At 49.1% G+C, this 17,516-nt stretch overlaps 1 protein-coding gene and 1 pseudogene across 1 annotated transcript; one reads left to right on the top strand and one right to left on the bottom strand.

Annotated features, from left to right (window-relative positions):
* The first annotated feature begins 1,648 nt into the window (after positions 1-1,648).
* LOC123451836 (protein ROLLING AND ERECT LEAF 2-like) lies at positions 1,649-7,071 on the top strand. The gene is made up of 4 exons (XM_045128379.1): positions 1,649-3,876; positions 3,975-4,120; positions 4,697-4,920; positions 5,501-7,071. Exons 1-4 carry the CDS (start codon positions 2,097-2,099, stop codon positions 6,255-6,257), a joined length of 2,907 nt encoding a protein of 968 aa, XP_044984314.1. The 5' UTR covers positions 1,649-2,096; the 3' UTR covers positions 6,258-7,071.
* A 1,421-nt stretch (positions 7,072-8,492) lies between these two features.
* LOC123397070 lies at positions 8,493-16,736 on the bottom strand (annotated as a pseudogene).
* Positions 16,737-17,516: the final 780 nt, after the last annotated feature.

A 17,516-nucleotide genomic window follows, 5' to 3' on the forward strand; every position in this document is an offset into this window, starting at 1 on the left:
ATGGAGATCGCCAGGATGATGAAGATGGCCACCGGAGATGGATTCCCCCTCCGGCAGGGTGCTGGAACGGGCTCCAGATTTGTTTTTGATGGCTACAGAGGCTTGCGGCGGCGGAACTCCCGATCTAGGTTTCTTTTTGGGGGTTTCTGAATTTATAGGAATTTATGGCGGTGGAATTACGTCGGTTGGGCCCACGAGGAGGTCACAAGCCTGGTGGGCGCCGCCTAGGGGGGTGGTGGCGGCCTGAGGGCTAGTGACTCCCTCGTGGCTCTTCTGGCATTATTCCAAAGTTTCGGGGGTCTCTTTTGGTCCAAAAAAATCATCGTAAAGTTTCATTCCATTTGGACCCCGTCTGAAAAAGGGTCAAAAACACGAAAAAAACAAAAACTGGCACTTGGCACTGAGTTAATAGGTTAGTCCCAAAAAAGATATAAAATAGCATATTCATGCATATAAAACATCCAAAGTTGACAAGATAATAGCATGGAACCATCAAAAATTATAGATACGTTGGAGACGTATCACACGTTTCCTACATTTTCTTTGTATATATGTACGCACAATGTGTATCCATCGACATAGTATGTTTGGCAAAGAAATTTCCATCACATAATACCGCAGCGTAAAGAAATTTGGCAAAGAAAAAAAACTAAATGAAAGAGAACACATATTTTTTGAAGGACACACACAGTTTTTTTTAACAAAATACAGACGCAAGCGCTCATATACATGCGCATACACTCGTCTTTATAAACACACACACACGTCGTAACCCTATGATTTACGAAGTCACAGTAGACGACTCATCGTCGACGGAATCATCTCCTTCCACTGAATATGCATCGTCGAAAATTTTATAATAAAACGAGAAATAAATATGAGCATCAGGATTTGAATGGTGTGATGGGTTAGGGATATACTGTGGTTGATTCGCAGCACACACATTTCTTGCCCCGTGATTGGCATGCGTTACTCGTTGGATGGGTGGACGGACGGCCATCCGGGATTTGTGATCCCACGAGCGTCAGGACACCCTGAATTTGCGAGGCACCCACCCACGGAGGGATGATGGATCACATCCATGATCCATCTTCATCGCTAGGCGGTAGCAGAGACCCATGGCACGGCACTCAACTGCGCCAGTACAAAACTCCAGGTCACCGGCGGCAGAAGCCGCCGCGCCGAAAAAAACTGAAAGCGCAAGACACCAAGCTTGCAAACCGCGGGCAAACTCGCTTTGATATGCCACGTCGCCGCCCTAACAAAACAAGCTTTGGAGCTAATTACCGGAGAGGAAAAATAAAACTCCTATAAAGAGAGCAGGGGAGGAGGAGCGACCCCCACCGAAATAAATCCAGCCCCTCTCCTCCCCTCCCTCCTCCACGCCGGCGACAGGCGTCAATGTACGGATGTCCCCCCTCCACAGCCCCACCACCAGCACCACCGCGGTACCGCTGGTCTACTAGTCTCTCCCTCCCTCCCTCCCTCCTCAGTCCTCCTCACCGTCGTCGTCGTCGTCGTCAAAATTTCATCTTTTTCCCTGTCTTTGCGCGTGTGTGCGTTGGGTTTAGGTAAAAACCGCCCGCACCACCCAAAGAGCCTCCCCCCTCTCCATCCCCCGATGCCGCCTCGTGCTCCTCCCATCCCACCACCATAGCCCCCCGACTGGACTGATACAGTAGCCCCCACCCTTCCCTCCTCCACTCCACTTTCCCCCCATCCCCGCCGCCGTTGGTCGGTCGGCCTCCCGCCGCGGCCGCTCCGCTCCACCAGGAGCATGCCCTTGGGTTTTTCACCGCTGCTGCCACCAAGAGGTTCAGGCTCAGGCCGCGTCGCGACGAGCCGCCCCCCGCTGGCACGCGCGCCCGCGCCAGCAAAAAGGCGAAGATTCCCGGCCAAGCCTCCAGTCCCCTCCACACCATCCTCCTCCACCTCCTCGCCCCTGTAGCCCAGATCTGCCGCTCGCCCCCATCCCCCTCCCCCGCTCCCCGCGCCGCCAGATTCGCCGCCGACATGCGCCCGCCGCGGCAGTGCCTCTGACCCAACGGGGGAAACAAAAAAGGCTTCCGCTTTCGAGACTCCTCCGCCCCGCTCCGATGGGGTGCGGCCAGTCCAAGCTGGAGGAGGAGCTGGCCGTGAAGCACTGCCGGGAGCGCTCCGAGCTGCTGGCCAGCGCCATCCGACACCGCTACGCGCTCGCCGACGCGCACCGCGCCTACGCCGACTCGCTCGCCAGGGTCGGCGACGCGCTGCACAACTTCGTCCGCGGCGTCCAGACGCTGCCCCCGCCGCCGCCCGAGCCCACGCTCCACCTGCCCCCCGGCAACCGCAAGGGGGACGGCCTGCCCGCCGCCTCGCCCGCCAACAACCCTGGCGGCCGCGGCGGGCCCGCAATCGCCTCCTCCTCCAACGGCCAGGCGCCGCCGCCCGTCGCCAAGCAGGTCCGCATCAACCCCGACGACGAGCACATCCACTTCCACTCCGACGGGGACTCCGATTCCGAGGACGGCCACATCAAGTTCCACTCCGACGACGAGGCCAACCCGGCCCAGCGCCGCCCCGAGATCGTTCGGTCCGCCGGGGAGCCGCCGGGCCAGAGGCCGCCGCCGCAGCAGATGGGGCAGCCGCAGTACGGCTCCTCCGCGTACGGCCCGCCGCCGTCGTATGGTGCTCCTCCGGGGTACGGGTATGGATATCCCCCTCCACCTGACTACGGCGGCATGGGTGGCCCCGGCGGCTATGACCCGGGCTATGGTGGCATGGGGGGCGCCGGAGGGAATGGACCGGGATACAGCAGCATGGGACCACCGCCACCCAGTAGTGATGGCTATGACCCACCGGGCTACGGCGGCATTGCTGGCTATGGCCAGAGCTTCTTCAACTATTCCCGTAGCCAGCCCCCACCGCCGTCCGTTTCACACCAGCACCGGCCGGAGGCCACCGACGCCACGGTCAAGACCTTCTTCAACATCAGCTACGCGCGTGGTCAGCCACCGCCGCCGTCCGTATCGTTTGAGCAACGCCCGGAGGCCAGTGATGCTACGGTTCAGACCTTCTTCAATACCAGCTATGCGCGGGGACAGCCCCCTCCACCGTCGGCAGGGTACGAGCAACGCCCGCAGGCCAGTGATGCCAGGGTCCACTATTATGGTGACGGCGGCGCACAGCCGCCGCCGCGCGGGTACAATGGGTATGCCGCCCCGCCACAGAGTTCCTATAACCAGTATGCCTATGGTGGTTACTATGGCGGTGCTGCTGCTCCACCTCCGGCAGATATGCCATCCACCTCCCGCGAGGAAGCCGCGCCACCACCGCCTCCATCTCCGCCAAGGGTGTCTACTTGGGACTTCTTGAACCCATTTGAGACCTATGGGAGCTACTATGAGCAGCCAGCTGCAGCTCCAACGCCATACACTCCCAGCAGGAGTTCCAAAGATGTGCGCGAGGAGGAGGGCATCCCTGATTTGGAGGATGAGGACATGGAGGTAGTCAAGGAAGCTTATGGTGATGACAAGCACCCCAATGGGTACACTGGGAAAGGGAAGGCGGCAAAGGAGGAAGGTAGGAGCAGTACTGGGGATGAACTGCCCCGTGACTCCAAGTCGTCGGTGCCAAGTAGCAGTGGGAGCAGCTTGGATCATGATGTTCATGTAGTGGAGAAGAGTGTTGTCGGAGAACAGGTGCAGCGAACTGACGCACGCCAACATGTTGCTGGCCTGCCGCCCACAGGATCAGAGAAGACGTACGTTGATGACAATGAGGTGGTGCTCGAGATCAAGGCTCAGTTCGAGCGTGCCTCCAGTTCAGCTGGTGAGGTGTCCAAGATGCTTGAGGTCGGCAAGATGCCTTACTACCAGAAAAGTTCCGGCTTCAAAGGTTGGTGAATTGTCTCACATCTGCTGTCAAATGGTTCTGTCTTGTTATTTTGCAGTTTCTAAACATGTTTGCTAAGTTTAACCCAATTGTCAATCCAGTATCTGCGATGATGATTTGTGGGATACCGACAATGGAGGAGGAGTTCCTGCGGTTCGAAGAGGACAAAGCAATGGGATGTGGCAACCTTTCCTCGACGCTGCAGAAACTCTACATGTGGGAAAGGAAGCTTCTTCAGGAAGTTAAGGTATATAATTCTCTTTTCACATATTTGAATTTCTGAGGAACATTGTGAGTCCTGAGGCTACTTTTTTTTGGCAATGTGATTCCCCATCCTAATCTAGAGTACAGAGTTCAAGTACAGCATGTGAAAGTTTTGGATTTGTCCGTTGTCTATGGTACTGGCTGATTATAATTAGGAGTTCCCATCTTATTTTGTAAGGGGTAGCACAATTTAGTTATTGTTATTGCGGCTAAAATTATGTATCATGTAGTTAAATGCAACTTTTTAATTAATGAATAAGTATGCTATAGACAGGTCCACTTTAATACTCTTTTGTTCTTCAATGTATAAATAAATGGTTGGTTCTTTGATACTCATTGAAATGATGTGGGAGTGGCCTCTGAAAAATGATTTTCTTTCTGTTCTATGGTTTATGGTATTTATGTTTCAAAAGTTTGGCTGCATTTCTTCTAACCCTACGCTCTGTCATGCACACAATGCTTTGTTTTGTGATACATATGGGTCAGTGTTTTACTTATCACTGCACACATTTATCCAATATTAGATTCACTGGACTCAGTTTCTTCGGGTGCATTACAGGCTGAAGAGGAGGAAAGGCTCAAGTACGATAGGAAACGCCAGGACCTGCAAATATTAGATGAGAAAGGTGCAGAAGCTGAAAAGATCATAGCGACGGAAAAGGAAATAAGGAAGTTATCAACAAGGATAAGCATAGCTATTCAGGTTGTGAACACTATCTCAGGCAAGATCAGTAAGCTAAGGGATGATGAGTTATGGCCACAAACATGTGAGCTCATTCAAGGGTATGCAACTCTTCCTTAAACAACAGTAACCTACACACTATAATGACACCCCTATCTGTTCCCTGCTTCTTTAACATGTCAGGATATCATATCTGGAATATCTCTAGCTACATGTTTGGTGTTAATTTAAATATTTCACACCTGCAAATTAGTGGATTTGTAAATCATTTTTCTATATACTACCTTGCAATATTGTTAATGCGAGTTAGGTGATAGAGAGGCACACAATTAACAGTGAGCAATGTGCAGTTAGAAAAAGTATGTTCACAGGGTTTCCTTGAGTAACCAAAATGCTTTTGTTGTGGCAGTCCTAGTAGTATATGTTTGTAAACTGTTTTTTCTCAAACAGGACTGTCTTTTCTATCAGGGTTTAGTTTATTTTTTTCCTCCATACATCAGGATTCGGTTGTTTTTTGACAGTTTTTTTGTCCATGAAGTGCATTGCAAGACATAGTTGACTGTTGACATCTGTGGTGGTGTGTTGTTCAGTTAGCACCTATGCATCTTTCTTTGCAGTTTTTATGTACACACATGTTGGTCTGTGATATTGGAACTGATTGTACTAAATACTTTTATCCAGGTTGATGCGGATGTGGGACGTTATGTTAGAATGCCATCAGATCCAGCTGCATGCCATATCCCAAGCTAAAAACATAGACTCCATGATAGATACTGCAAGGTTTGGTGAAGATCACATGACCTTGATCAAGAGTCTAGAGCTTCAGCTATTGGACTGGACTACCTGCTTTGCCGGATGGGTTGCCGCTCAAAAGAACTATGTTAGTACGTTGAATGAGTGGCTGCTGAAAGGAGTTGATTATGTACCCGAGGAAACGGACGACGGCGTCCCTCCATTTTCTCCTGGACGGTTAGGTGCACCGCCCATCTTTGTGATATGTAATAATTGGGCAGCCGGTGTGGCGAGGATATCCGAGAAGGAAGTCGTCAAGGCAATGCAGGCATTTGCGTCCAATGTCCTCCACCTCTGGGAGAAGCACAGGTCGCAGCAAAGGCAGGGTATGATGGCGAATAAAGGTATGGACAGGGGCCTGAGAGTGATGGAGAAGGATGAACAGGCAATGCGCAAGGCTCTGGAAGCAAAGAACAAGAAGCTTGTCCTGGTTTCTGACCAGACAGGCGTGTCCTTGTCCGCACAGGTGTTACAAGGCGCAGGCCCCCAGGCCGAAAACAGCAGTTTGCAGTCAAGTCTGCGGAATATTTTTGAAGCGATGGAGACCTTCACTGCTGCCTCCGCAAATACTTACAAGGATCTCAATCTTCGCGCGGAGGAAGAGAAAGCTCGAGTTGCCGAAGAGAGCAGTGGCAGTGTTCCGTAGCTCCCACGCTTATGTTTGCTGCTACAAGAGGACACAAGCCTTTGTCAGTGCAAAGAAAACTGACCATGGTGATTCAGATCGGAACTGTAGTGTGCATGGCTGTGGCTTGATTCTGGTGGCTGGCTTCCCGTTGATGCACCCGCCATCCTTTAGCTCTCCACATTTTGGCTGTGGCGATGCCGAGCAGGTCTGAGGCAGGCTGAGACATGATGAGACCTCACCTTGTTGAATTGAGAATAGCCTTTGAGGGATTGGATGGCTGGCCGTCTGCTCAGGCCATACCTGAGAAGTAGCAAGGAAACTGTAGTGTCAATCGAATCAAGAGGAGGCACTCGCGGCTACTCATGCATCTCAGCAACACAGCAGCACCGGGGCAGCCAATCCCTGATCTAAGCAATGGGGTTTCCATACACCGCACAGAGTGAAGAAAGAAACCCGATCGTCATGCTGCCAGGAGTTGGACGCTGCTGAAATGTGAGTTGTACAGGTTCCAGCGGTGGCGGTGCCGAGGGGTAAGCGGAGCCGGTGATCGAACTGGGCAGCAGCTTTGCATAGCCAGAGCAGCGACTCTTTGAGTAGAGCAGTATAGGGTGGTACTTGACCTAGAGGCCGATCGATCAACCATAGGATATAGTAGTAGATGATATTTTATGGCTGCTAACCGCCCCTCTGGCCTTCGGTCACCTGAATTTTTTGGTTGTTCTTGTTGGTTGTGTTTATTCGTATAGAAGAATGTACTATGATTCATTGGTGCCGTTGGTTGGTTTGGTTGTCTTGTGTACAGCTGCTGGCTAATTTAGTAGCTTAACTGAAACCTGTTCCTTTTTGGTGTGTGATATTTTTGGCCGAGCTCCGTTGGGTGTGCCGTCTAATATGCATTTGGATTTTGCTGCAGCTGATCTGTGTAGAAGAACATGCATTTGGATTTTGCTGCAGCTGATCTGTGTAGAAGAACAGGTGCAGCACCTGCAGCACAGCAACTCCACTTTGTTGCTGGGGAAGAATATCAGGTACCACCACATGTTAGGTGCTACCGTTCTTCAAAAAACTAACTTAGACGCGCTCTTCAAAAAAATTCCAAAAAGGAATTGTGAGTGTTCACAAGATGTGTGTCAGTACCTCAAAACTGTAAAAGTTTCAAACCAAAATTCGAAATACACAAGAAAGAACAAACAAGACAAATTCAGCGTGAATAGTCTACACACAAGAACAAAAGTCAAAATACCACGGTTCGCTTGCGTGTTTTTGAGCGCTGGATCAAAGATGGATGGCTGAGATCAGGCTGGAGCAGCTGAGTGTTGACCTAGAGAAGACGATGGCGGGATCTCGTTGGTTCTGGGACAGGGACGGCGGCGGTCAAGGTGGATCAAATCATTCCGGCGGCCGGGACCGGACCTGACCTGACCTAACCTAACCAACCCATGGAACATTCTCCTCCCTCCGTTCATCACGTGACCACGAATCATTCCCGGCCGCGTAGAATACTCCTCTCGTTAAAGCAGACGGCACTCCTTCCCTTTCTTTCTTTCTTTCTTTCTTTCTTTCTTTGCAGAGAAAAAACAACAAATGCATGCGACGCAAAGGCTGCAATCCAAGAACAAATCCTCCATTAAAGGCCGGGCCTGGCCACAAATTGACTTTGACCGTCCGTCCGTTCTGGCCGGCCGTTACACGTCGTCGAATTACCGCCGGATGGCCATGGCCAGCCCTGCTGTAGCTGGATCGGTCAGTTGGTTAAATCCTTTTTTTCTTTTCGGTACTAGTTAGCATGCACGTGCAACGCATGACTAACCGAATAATTTATAAATTCCTTTTAATATTAAAATTTTAGTATATATATATAACTGCAAAAATATTGAAACACACACAATATACTAAATCGTGCTGCAAAACAGGAATCTCACAAAGAATGACGGACAGGCCGTAATGATTGAAGAGGCATCAATCACCAGTGACGCAATTTGCTCTGCCTTACGGCTCACGCTCGCAGCTAGCCAAATGCTCTTCCCACTAATAGCGTCTCTTAACAAAAGCTCTTCCAACCTAAACAAAAAATACCCCGCAAAGAAAAAAAAACCTAAACAAAAAATGATCTTTTCAAAAAAGAGCAGCCTGTCATCTCATTCTCATGTGCAGGAGATATAAAACTGACGCACAAGCTAAAAAATAAGCAAATTACACACATCTTTTACATTCAAGGTCTGCGCCGCAGTTCCGGTGGCGGCGTGGAGTTCATCATGGCCGCGCCACCGCCGGCGAAGCGGCCCCCTTTTTGCTCGACTCGGGATCGTCCCTTCCCCTCCGCGTGGACCCGACCCACCCCTTCCGCACCGACCCGTTGCCTCCCCCTCGGGCCCACGACATCGTCCTCGCCAGGAACGCCTGCCACCGCCGCTCGTCGCCGGCGTTGCCGAAGCTGCCTCCCCGGCCCGCGGGCCGGCCTCCGCGCGCGCTCCCCTCGGGGCTCCGCCCGCCGCCGGCTTTGCCGAAGCTGCCTTCCCCGCCCGCGGGCCGGCCTCCGCGCACGCTCCCCTCGGGGCTCCGCCCGCCGCCGGCGTTGCCGAAGCTGCCTCCCCCGCCCGCGGGCCGGCCTCCGCGCACGCTCCCCTTGGGGCTCCGCCCGCCGCCGGCGTTGCCGAAGCTGCCTCCCCCGCCCGCGGGCCGGCCTCCGCGCACGCTCCCCTCGGGGCTCGCTCAGACGAGGTCGATCAGGCTGGTGGCGTGGCGCAGGCGGCGCGACCTGAGCACCTGCTCCCTCACGTGGTGCGGCAGCCGCAGCTTGAACTTCTCGTGGTCGCTCCACTCGGCGGCCGCCGCCGACGCCGCGAAGAGCGAGTGCCCCGTCGAGTGCGACCTCGGCAGCCTCACCGCCCGCCGCTCGCTGCGCAGCATCTCCAGTTCCATCGCCTCCTCCTTCCTGTCGTCCTCGTCGCTCTCCGCCTCTTCCCGCACCGGTATCGCCACGGCGTGCGGCGGCGACGAAGAAGGCGAGGGCTGACGCCGCGCCACCTGCTCCGGCAACGGGGGCACCACGGCGGGCGGCGACGGCTTCTCGAGGTTGGCGCGGCAGAGCGGGCACGTGATCCTTGCCTCCAACCAGGGGTCGATGCACTCCGGGTGGAAGGCGTGCGAGCAGTGTGGCAGCAGCCGGAGGAGGAGGTGGAGCACGTTTTTTTTGCGGGGAGGTGCAACAGTTGGATCTATTTTTGTTTACTCGCTGTAGGAGGAGGTGGAGCACGGTCAGCCATTGGTGAATTTGGTAACTGCACACCGTCGTGATGCATGGATGGTGGAAGACCGTTAGATTGCAATTTATTGACTAATTGTGTGGTGGTGATTGATGTTTGTTTTTTGTGGGTGTAATAGCTGTGTGTACTTAGAGAAGTTCTCTTTTGATCTTTTATTAGTAGTATAGAAGGTTAGTTGGTTAAATCCGGGACTGACTGACTGGCACCGAATGCAGGGTCATTTTGTCAAACTTTGTTTTACTAGTCTTGAGCTTAATTACTCCTTACGGTCCTAAATGTAAGTCTTTAGAGTAAGTATAATAAGGTACAGTCACCAGATAGTAAGGATTAAAATACTATACTTTTGCTTAGTTGGATGAGAAAAAAAAGAAAAGAGAAGGAAAGCGGACTCTTCGTGAAGAGCTAGCTCTAGCACGTGCTCCTAGGTGTTTTATGAGAATGAAAAGTGGGTCATATATGATAAAAGTAATATTCTTTTATAGCTAACTACTCTCTCCGTCCGGTGAATAGTGTACATATAGACATTTTAGGCTGCTCATAGTGGGGAGTAACATATAGTAGTATCATGCATATGTTACTATTGTATGATACTACCTTCATACTGCATAGTATCATAAACTAGTATCATAGGTGATCTCATTTATTGACATGCATCACATATAGTAGCATAACATTTAACATGATACGGTATCTACCTATGTTAAGGCTGGCCATAGTGGGAGTCACTTAGGTGATAACATATAGTAGGGACTAGCAAACATGCTGATGTGGCAGACAATTAAAGAAAAGAGAGAGGGTTATAGTAACATAGGTAGATACCGTAACATGTTAAATGCTATGCTACTATGTGTCATACATGTCAATAAATAAGACCATCTATGATACTACTTTATGATACTATGCACTATGAAGGTAGTATCATACAATAGTATCATATGCATGATACTACTATATGATACTCTCCACTATGACCAGCCTAATATAACCATCTCTCTCTTCTTTAATTACTTGCCACATCACCATGTTTGCTAGTACCAAGACTATGTTAATGGGAAACACTTACTGTCTATAGTATGGTGGAAATCCATCGTCAGACCATTCCAACGTCGTCGATTCAACCGAAATCTAATGTTTCACAAATTCTGCTTCCTTTGTTAAAAAACATCGAGAGGAAATAAATGTCCGTGGCCCACGCGTGTAATATCTCTTTAATATCTTCCCTAATCTCTCATGATTCTAGTCGTAGCCATCACCGGCCGATCTGCTCCACCTCTCCCAGATCCCCTTCACACCCCGCCGCTCGCCGTTGTCCATCTACACGGCGCTCAGCCTGGTGGCTGCTCGAGGATGCAACATAACCATGGAAGAGCTCCCGGCCTGCTTGGCAACTCGTCCTAGGTCGAGGTTGCCAGATTTTGTGAGAGGCCTGACCTCCAACCCATCCTGCTCCGGCGCCCCCTCATCACCTATGCCTATGGTATGTTCCACGAGGAGAAGATGGAACTCACAAGATCCAGTCCTCCGTCGCTTCTCATCAAGATTCCACCGGTCAACTATGCCCGCCTCGCCACGCGACCTCACCGCGAGCCCATCTGCCTCGCACCTTCACCACCCCGACCAGCTTCCTTCTCACTCTTCCTCCTTCGATCCACGCCACCGAGCGTACTGCTGCTCCCTAGTCCTCTCCATGGATGCAACCCTCAGGCAACACTGCACCATCCTGGCATTAACAGGTCGAGCAGCCCATCCTCAATGGCATTTTGTCCATCGCCAGGCTCCCACATGGATTGAATCGGCTGTATCCGGGGTTACGTCGACCGGCCAGATAATACGCATCTCGATTGTAAATTTTCGCCCTATTTGAAGCGACCCATCTCCAAATTGAAGGTATGTGTAGTTCCTCCATCGTCCCAGATTTTGGTATATTATATTCTAGAAATTGAGCAACCTATCCTAGGTTTTAGATCAACTCGTCTTGATGCTTTTTAATCCTGCTTTGATTGTTGATTCTTTTCCTACTATCCATGCTTCTTTTCCTACAATTGTGGTATCCCGAGATATCATGAATTTGACACTTCCAAATACTAGCGGCGCATGACGCATGGCTGCCATTACATGTTGCAGAGTCCATTGCCGTAGCGAAACGATGACGATGTGGTGGCTGGTGGCGGTGATGACAAGGACGTCAATGGGAATGGGGACATGTAATGTGATAGACAGGCGGCACAATCATATTGCGATCGTGTTGTCCTCTTCTTTGGCGCTGGTGCTTCAATGGTGCTCCTAAACGACACAATGCCTTTTATTCGTCTTGGCATCATCTCTCGTTCCTCCGACGCCTCCAATTTCTCGACGTCACTGGCTCTACATATAGTATTGTGCTTCATTGTCACAAACGCAATGCTTCAGAGCCTATGTATTAATTTCCGTACTGCTTATGTATGTGCTTCCTTCCATTTAGTACCATATATATGTGCTTCGGTATCGTGTATGGCATGTTTCCAAGTATCTACATGTTTGCTTCATTGTTTACACAACCATGGTAAATTGATAATGGTCTGGAAATATGTTTTTCATGCTTCCATTATTGTCAAACTATGGTGTCAATGGCTCACTGCAACATGAAATGCGTTTGTATTACATTTGACATTCTTCACACATAAACACAATACTTTTCCTAGAACATACTACGTGCTTCGTTTCAAACAGTAACATTGCAAGAATATAATGAACTGGTACTGCATGTCTCATGCTTCAACCATAATAAAATTGTGCATCAAAATACAACCACCCACTTGATAGCAACAAACATATCATGCCAATGCTTGGAGAAAAATGTGACCATGAATTAGGAAGCGTTGGCTTGTACTGTTGGAAACATATATTTAGCATATGATGGAAACATGTATGGAATACAAGGAAGGAAACATATATATGTGATTATATGGACATGGAGCAAATATGGGAAGCATCATGATTAAATCAAGTTTAGGAATATTATGGAAGGATATTTTCTATTAAATTGAATCACATTAGATCGAAGCAAACTTCAATCACGTCGGAAGCAAACGTCGAGTAACATCAGAAGCAAAATATGCTTCATGCAGACAATAATAGAAAATTGATACAACATTTTGTTTTCTACATGAATAAAATAAAATAAATTGTTACATAGGCCACCAAATTTTATTAGGTCGAAGCAAAAAAAAAATTGAGTGTTAGATCGAAGCAAATTTAACACGTATACTGGAAGCTAACTTTACTAAGAAAAGAAACAAAAGTTCGTCCAGTACAAAATAAGAGAATATGTGCTCGCTTGATTTTAGGATATCATTCGTTTGAGAAACCAAATTACATGGAAACAAACATGGACCCATGTTTCAAATTCCAACCAACCGTGATTTATGGGACCAATTAATCATAGGAAGCACATTACAAGGAAACAACATGATGGCAAAGACCTGAGTTCCTACCAATCCAACGGACAAAAGCAGTCTTATCGCATGATGTTGGGCTGGTCTGATAAAACGCTAGGATTAGTAGTTTGATTCCTAACGGTTCTCTATGTTAATAGCTATGATACCTTTACTATGGCCAGCCTTAGGACAAATTATGAAGTAGAGTAAAAAATGCATTGGAAAGGTGCAAGCCACCATCTCTCTTCTCTTTAATTACCTGAACCCTAATAAGCTAAGTGCGTGTAGAAATTAAGGAGACTATGTGTAGAATATTATTGGTCTTGATTACTGTGTGATGAAAGAGAAGCATTTTTTCTACTTTAATGTGCATTGGAAAGATAAAAGTACACTCTTTTGTGGACAAATTTTAAAACCAAACGTACACTCTTCACTGGACGGAGGGAGTATTGTACAAGCTAGCTATAAGATGGCTTATAGCCAGCAGTTGGCTATACTATTAACCATGCTCTTATAAAGATATCATTATGGACCATATACGAAGAAAAATTGAATGAATATGCATTTTAATTAGACCCCATCTATTAATTATGGCGTAGTACTCCCTCCGTCTCGGTGCATTGCTGGACTCGGTACTGTGGCATAGTACTCCCTTCGCTGGCAATCATCAACACATCTCTCATGTGTTTTGCTGGACTCGGTACTGTGGTGCAGTACTCCCTCCGTCTCGGTGCGTTAGGCATTTTTCGAAAATCAAATATTTTCAAAACGCTAAGGCACATTTTTTGCAGTAGTACTCCATTTATTAATTGAAGGATCAATGCATGCAATTTACGCGACATGCTTTTTGAATTTGAAGAGGTCTTCTAATTAATGACATGTTTTCATTTAAAAAAAGAATAATGTGACTGACTTTTTTTGCAATTTAATTTTTTCTCCCTACCTAATCTCCACGTGTGTGGGTTGCAATGCACCTTCTAATGCACCGAGACGGAGTGTGTGGGTTGCAATGCACCTTCTAATGCACCGAGACGGAGGGAGTACTACTCCACTACTCCCTTCTTTTCGATTTATAGGACTCAAATCTCTAATCCCATCAACCAAGGTAAATTGTAAGTGGATGTCATTAGTTTTAACAAGCCAGTGAAATATTTTTCTCATATTTAATTTATGAGGCAATAGAAATAGTATTCTCTTTCTCATTGGACTTGCATGATGGATGTAGAAAAAAAAGATACAAGCATAGCCACTAATTTTCTTTCTTTAATTTTTATGAATTAAATAAGGCCTGGACTCCAAATACTTTAACTGAATTAACTTAAAATGAGTCTAATATATTGACAATCTAATTTTATTGAGATAAACCCTATGAACCGGAGAGGAGGAAGTATTATTTTCCGTATTTTTATACCATATTTTAGTATGCCTGATCTCTGATTCAGTACACTTGCTGCATGAACTTGATTAATAAATACGCACCTCAACTCCCCCGGCAACCTCTTTAACCTAAAATTGGACCCACTGCATATTGCTACTATCTTGCTGGAGAGCGAGTATTATTTTTCAGGAAAGTATATAGTATGGGAAGAAGCAGATAGACAGCAACTACTTCCTCCATTTTCTAAATATGAATATTTGTAGAGATCTTACTAAGGACTACATACAAAATAAAATAAATCAATTTATACTTTAAAATATGTAGGTAGTCCTTTGTGAAATCTTCTAAAAATATTTTTTTCAAGAGTAAGCTTTGACATATCATATTTTTATAGAAGACAAAAAATAAGTATAAAAGATTACAACTTATTACAAACAACAATTGCAGCAAAACTCCATACCAAGCTAATCAAAAGATTAGCCACCACAACTAATACAGAGACAATACAAAGGAACCTGCCCTAAACAATCTACAAGCCGCGTCTCGACCACCATCGGTTATCCCAAAGAGCAACAACTTCGGTCGAACTTCCTTGTCAACGCATCAACCATCCTTAAATGCCTAAGAAGAGACGGCAAGTGGGTAGCAGGATTTGGTTGGACCCAAGAAAGAAATCATCTTGGGCTAACTGGCAGCTGTGTACATAGCGTTCATGAAGATCCGCTCTCATCAACAACCACATCGCACCAGAGAACCACATCGCAGGACCTCAAACCATGTCTCCGCTGACGATGTTCTTAAGAGAGAAACAACGTTATGACGCCGCCATCGTTCGGTCCATCAACGGATCTAGATTTTTGTCCGAAGACTAACACCCCAAGCAAGAGGGGATAGATGCGACACACCACGGAGGGAGTAGTAGCTAGTTAAGAGGTTTTCTCCTTGTGTGGATCATTATTCACTCTCGTTTTCTGGAAGCAGATACCATGCGCTGCATCATGTGACTCGAACGATGAACATCTACTGAGCAACCGTCCAAACTATGCATCCATCCTGATAAGATGCACATCTATCGCCGCCAGAATGCATGGATCCATTCCCAAGAAAGGGAAAAGCGGGAATCTCTAAAATGAACACGAGAAAGCACGAGCTACACTGACGGCTTGTCGTCTCACACTGCTGCTGAACATGGCCCTGCATGTACAGACGTGTCGCCTGGCTCAATGCACTTAAAGCTCTAGCAAACCCCGCATCCCGTCGGCCCCGTAAAACGTGTTTTGAGTTCGGGTAAAACCGCTTTGACGGGCCCGCACGGGCTGGTATAGATGCAAACCCCGCATAATGGATCCGTAAAAAAATTATATTTGTGGAAAATGTTTTTTACGAGTCGGCTTCTGCGGGTTCTGATCTGGCGCAGCTCCTCCCGACCCGTAAAACTTAGATTTGCAACTTAAATTGATCTAGTACAATGCTTTTCTTTGCTTTTGCAACAACATTAGATACAAAAGATATCATCAATTCTTGACTAGAATAGCAAAATCAAAGAAAACAAAAACCACAAGTATGTATTTCAGAAGATTTCCAACTTCCATAACCGCTCCCACTAGTTGAATCAATATCTTCTCCATGCACTCATTGCTGATCTGCGGATTCTTGATCTTGTTTTCTTCATCCTACATCTTTGGTTCCAAAGAAGTAGACGTTGCTTCCCCTCTAGTTGCACATGCAGCCGTATCATTGCCTTCGATTGTACTAATGAGTGCACTAACATCTATTAAGTTTCTTTCTATCAACAAATCAATGTATTGGCCTTCCCAAAACCAAAATGAGCATCCATCGTCCTACAGAAAAGAATGAGAAAGCTCGAAGTGAGCTACCGCAATTGAACTAAAGAATGAGCTATGAAACGAGCTACGCAAGTGCACGTACCCCGTCGTTTTCGCATTTGTAGAACACCCATCCGGGGTGTGTCGGCGTGCCCGAAGTGAGCCGCAGCACTTGGCGCCGACAGTCGTCGCACTGTATGAGCGGCATCAGCAGGCCACAAAGACGTTGCGCGAGCGCCGAGCCCGGTGGACGGTCGGACGAGTCCATGCCCACAAACCTTCGGCGGCGGCGGTCGGACGAACCCGTGCCTGCATGCGGCGATGCAACCTTGCCTGGGCAGCGGGAGAGGCTCCCCGACCACTCCATTGCCTCGGGCAGCAACCGGCGGCCGAAAAAAGACAAATCCGGCGATGAATTGCCGCAGATATGCAAATCCGGCGGCCCTCCGACGAAGGGGGGAAGGGAGGGGAGGCCTCGTGCGCGTGGCGGCCTTCCGGCTGCTGTCACCGGAATTTTGGGCGGCGGCCGGCGGCGGCGCGAGGGGGGAGAGGAAAGGTGGTTGGTGGGAGAAAGCGTGGGATGAAATGTCCCCCACCAACCGCTTCCGCATATATGCACGACACCGCAACCGCGAGGGGGAAACCTGTGTTTTCCGGGTTGGGGACAGGAATTTGCCGCGCCCCCTAAAATTTTTTGCGGGCCGGGGCGGACTGCGGGGTCTCATCGGGCCGGCTTTTCCGCCCCGACCCGCATTTTGGCGGTTATTTTGCGGGTCGGGGCGGGATGCGGGGTCTGCTAGAGTTGCTCTTACAATATCTATGACCGGACCCCTCCTACTTCTCAAACCCCGAGCACGCCGATCACTAAAGCCAACTCCACCGCACGACCCCATTCTGTCCGGCCCCATCCGTTTGGGGTAAAACGGACAAACAGGTCGGCCTAGCACGAGACGGCCCGGACTCATCCTGTCCGTTTCGTGTCCGGCACAACCCATTTTGAGCGCAAACTTGCGCGGGATTTGGGTCGCGGCGGACACCAAATGGATGCACGCTCGTCCGCGTCGGAGACGCGTGCCAGGCGACCACCAACCTCCCACCCACCTGCATGAATGCGCACGAGTGGCCGGACCCGCCTGTCATCCGCCCAGTGGAAGGTTACGGTTGTCCACAGTTCCCATCGCCATGCCGCGGCCTCCTCGAAACCCGGCAGCCCCCTCGTGAAACCCTAGCCTCCTCGTCGAGCTCGCTGGCCACCGCAGCCATGGGTCTGTGGAACTACGGCCGCAAGGGCACCCACGACCGCGAGGCTGGCTCCTTGTTGGGACGCCGCCGTGGCTCCGTCAAGGAGGAGGCCGCATCGCCACCGCGCCAGGCCATGGCTCCCTTCTCCA

Source organism: Hordeum vulgare, chromosome 5H (assembly GCF_904849725.1).
Source record: "Hordeum vulgare subsp. vulgare chromosome 5H, MorexV3_pseudomolecules_assembly, whole genome shotgun sequence".
NCBI classification, from domain to species: domain Eukaryota; kingdom Viridiplantae; phylum Streptophyta; class Magnoliopsida; order Poales; family Poaceae; genus Hordeum; species Hordeum vulgare.

What these genes read in the sequence shown, in the direction of transcription:
- LOC123451836 (XM_045128379.1), top strand. Translation starts at nt 2,097, where the DNA reads ATGGGGTGCGGCCAGTCCAAGCTGGAGGAGGAGCTGGCCGTGAAGCAC. An exon ending in GAAAAGTTCCGGCTTCAAAG is followed by an intron (nt 3,877 to 3,974) that starts GTTGGTGAATTG and finishes TTGTCAATCCAG; the next exon opens with TATCTGCGATGATGATTTGT. An exon ending in ACATGTGAGCTCATTCAAGG is followed by an intron (nt 4,921 to 5,500) that starts GTATGCAACTCT and finishes ACTTTTATCCAG; the next exon opens with GTTGATGCGGATGTGGGACG.